General features: G+C 41.4%; 1 protein-coding gene across 2 annotated transcripts in view; it reads right to left on the bottom strand.

Annotated features, from left to right (window-relative positions):
* Positions 1 to 406: 406 nt before the first annotated feature.
* sec31a (SEC31 homolog A, COPII coat complex component) overlaps positions 407 to 3,537 on the bottom strand; it is a 64,572-nt gene continuing 61,441 nt past the window's right edge. For both annotated transcript variants that reach the window (XM_014029901.1, XM_014029902.1), the window contains one exon: positions 407 to 1,349. In XM_014029901.1, coding sequence (XP_013885355.1) covers positions 1,170 to 1,349 — 180 coding nt within the window. In that variant the 3' untranslated portion in view covers positions 407 to 1,169. The remainder of the gene's footprint in view (positions 1,350 to 3,537) is intronic.

The raw sequence follows: 3,537 nt of genomic DNA, 5'->3' as shown, positions 1-3,537 counted from the left end.
TTTCTCATGTAGCTCTATTGTTTATCTTATTAAAGCCTTGTTAAAGCCTATTTGTTCTAGTTTCTGAGGTATTTTGACCGCTGCTGCTCCCTGCTCTGGTAACAGCATGCAGAGTGAGCACAGAGCAGAGGAGGGAAAGAAAAAAAAGAAGCTGCGACCACGACTCTGCCTCTGGGTCTCATATGGTTGTACAACGGAGCTTCTGCTATTATTAGCCATGCTAACGTAAACGCTGGCTTTGGAGGGCGGAGTTAATGTCAACAGATTTTTGGAGGGCGGAGTTAATGTCAACAGATTTTTGGAGGGCGTTACCAACAGAGCTCATTAACATAAACAGCTCTTCTGAACAGAAGTCAGAGCAGCAGAACTAGAAAATGGGAAATTTTATTATCTGAGAATTATTTTGAGCATTAAATTGAATGAACATGGTCTGGATAGCCCACAGACATACCATAAACATTTCTACGACCCATAATTGGTCTTCTTTAAGGGAACCATGTATTTGGATCAAGTGAACTTGAATTAGGTTTGGACAGTGATTATTATATATTCAGTTTAGTGAAAATGTAAAAATTTGAAGTAGTAACACACGAGTCCCCTCAGCAGCTGGTCCACACCCCTAACAAAGCGGTTTACTTGGTGTGTGTGTTACTGATGCTCAGCATCTGTTTCAGTCATTCTAGTTTATGTTGAAGAGATGAGAAGTGGGAGTTAAGGTGGAGGAAAGGTGTCCCTCCTCCACACTGAATCATTGGACCTGTGGAAATGAAGAGATGCTCCCTGACCAGCAGAGTTACCTGCAGGACGTGTCTGTATGAGGGTCAAATACTAAAAAACTCTTTTTGCTTAAAATGCCCATTTTACATCCTCTCAGTTTGTTTTACATTTTTAATGAAGTTACAATAAGATGTTTGCATGTTAATGATTTGAAGTAAAGCTGAGTTTAAGAGGTTTGTCTGTTCCTGGGGGCTTTAAGCTGTGCTTTTAGCAGCTCTTACTGTATTTAACTCAACACTGAACAGATTGCTTGTATTTGAGTTGCATGTTAAAAAGATAAATGACACAAAGAACTGAACACTGTTAATAACGAGTGAGAAGCTGCTCCCTGTGAATCACACAGCTGATGGACCCTCAGGTCCACCTTGAAGCAGTCGGGACCCCCCGACCCGTCACACCCCCAGTTTGTTGGCCTGTGTCAGCAGCACCTTGAGGACGGGCATGAAGGCCGAGGTCTCACTGAAGTTGCTGCTGCTGACGATGTGAGTGTGGATGTTCAGACCCTCTGTGTAGGTCCGACACACGATGGCCCTGGCCATGTTGTGAAGTCCTCCTATGATGGCGGGGGACAGCTGCAGACAGGAACAGTTATGTTGGTGTGAATGTTGTAATAACTACACAAATAAACCAGGCCTCCAAAACACAACAGCCTTAAACTAATCCAAAAAACGTAAAATATGAGAAGTGTGCACCACCAGATCCACAGCCGTGGGAACTGATTAAAGTCAACAAGAACTTTACAATATAAAACAAAAAACTACCTTTATTCAACCTAAACAAGGCTCTGTGTAACTGCACCAGCACCATGTAGGAGGACACAACCACACTTAGACCCCTCCCTCAGATTATAGACCAGCGATATATTAATTACAAAATATACATCTGAACCTGAAAGGAATGCTAACATAACCTCAGTGAACTGTAACAGTCACTAGAAACAAGTAAGTAAAGTTTATTTATATAGCGCCTTTCACAGAAAAGGATTTCACAAGGTGCTGTTCACTCATTATCAGAAAGAAAAAGAAAAAAATAACATTAACTGTACAAATTAGACATTCAATACATTCAATATTTAAAACAAAAACAAAAGGAGTTCAGTTTATCTCTCATCCTTACAGGTGGAGGGGATGGATACCAGACCAGAATAACACACATGATTGTTAGTCAGGGCTTGTAAACTCAAGTTGTGAGGTGTTGAATATATCCAGTGTAATGTTTGAGTGAAGAGGTGTGTTTTTAGTTGTTTTTTAAAGGAGTCGGTGTTTTCAACAGATCTTATAGGGCAGAAGGGCGTTCCACAGTCTGGGAGCCGTTGAGGAAAAGGCACAGTCACCAGGGGTCTTGAAGCGAGTACGGGGGACCAAGAGAAGATTCTGGTCTTGTGAGCGCAGGTTGTGTTTGGGGTTATAAGGCGAGAGAAGACCAGAGATGTAGTTCAGCTCTTGGCCGTGTAGAGCTCTAAAAGTGAGAATCAGGACTCTGAACCTGAGTCTGAATTGTACAGGTAGCCAGTGGAGGTCTGATGATACAGGGGTGATGTGAGAGGATTTAGATGTTCTAGTTAGAAGTCTAGCAGCAGAGTTTTGAACAAGTTGGAGCTGGTTTAATTATTTCTGATTTAGGCAGGTGAACAGACTGTTAACGTAAAGCCAGGTTGAGATAAAGGCATGGATTACCATTTCCAGGTCAGAGGCAGGCAGGAGGCGGTGAAGTTTAGAAATGTTACGGAGTTGAAAACAGCATGAGGTAACTAGATTTGTGACGTGTTTATTTAGTGACAGGTCTGAATCAAAGCTGACTCCAGATTTCATATGTTCTTTTTAACAGTCGACCCGAGAGCCCAGTTGTTCTTTTATCTGAAGGATCTTATTTTCAGGTGCCAGGATCAGAGTTTCTGTCTTGTCACAGTTAAGGAGTAGCAGGTTGTCAGAGAGCCATTTGTTGACTTCTGTGATACAGTCTAAGAAAGAGATCAGCTTGTGGGGACTTGACTTGTTAAAAGAGCAGTATAACTGCAGGTCATCAGTGTAGAAGTGATAGGAAACATCATGAAAACTGCCTTAGTGGGCGGATGTAGAGAAGGAAAAGGAGGGGCCCCAGGATTGAACCCTGTGGAACGCCACAAGTGAGTTGGGCTGGTTCAGAATAAGTTTGATTTTGAAGTACTGAGAAAGAGCAGTTGGAGAGGTATGAATTAAACCAGTTTAATACAGAACCCGATATCCCAATGTTCCTCAGGTTGTGTAGTAGAATGTATGATCAACAGTATCAAAGGCAGAGGAAAGGTCTACTAATAATCCTAAAGAATTCTTGCCTCATTAAAGAATACAATTTAAGCTGTTATTTGTTTTTGAAGCCTTGCATGGCCTTGCACCACCCTACATTTCTGAACTTTTGAAAATCCACCAGCCCAGTAGAACTTTACGGTCTGCTGGAGGTGCCTCGCTCTAAGAGCAAGAAAAGGAACCGGTTCTTTTCTGTGGCTGGTCCAACAGCGTGGAATAGTCTTCCCTCTGAGCTGCGTGCCGTCTCTGACCTGGTTCTGTTCAAAGCCCAACTTAAGACCTATTTATTCAAAAGGGCATTGATGTTTAATTTTTAGCATCTTATAAATATTTTTTACTTTCTTTTATTGTAATTTGTGTTTTTAACTTGTACGGATTTGTTATGGCTTGTTTTTATTTGTTTTACCTTGTGAAGCACTTTGGTCGATGCAAGTCATTGTTGGAAGATGTTAAGTAAATAATAATTATTATTATT

Source organism: Austrofundulus limnaeus, unplaced genomic scaffold (assembly GCF_001266775.1).
Source record: "Austrofundulus limnaeus strain Quisiro unplaced genomic scaffold, Austrofundulus_limnaeus-1.0 Scaffold969, whole genome shotgun sequence".
NCBI lineage: Eukaryota > Metazoa > Chordata > Actinopteri > Cyprinodontiformes > Rivulidae > Austrofundulus > Austrofundulus limnaeus.
Note: the sequence above shows the minus strand (reverse complement) of the source record. Positions and strands in the feature narration are given on the sequence as shown.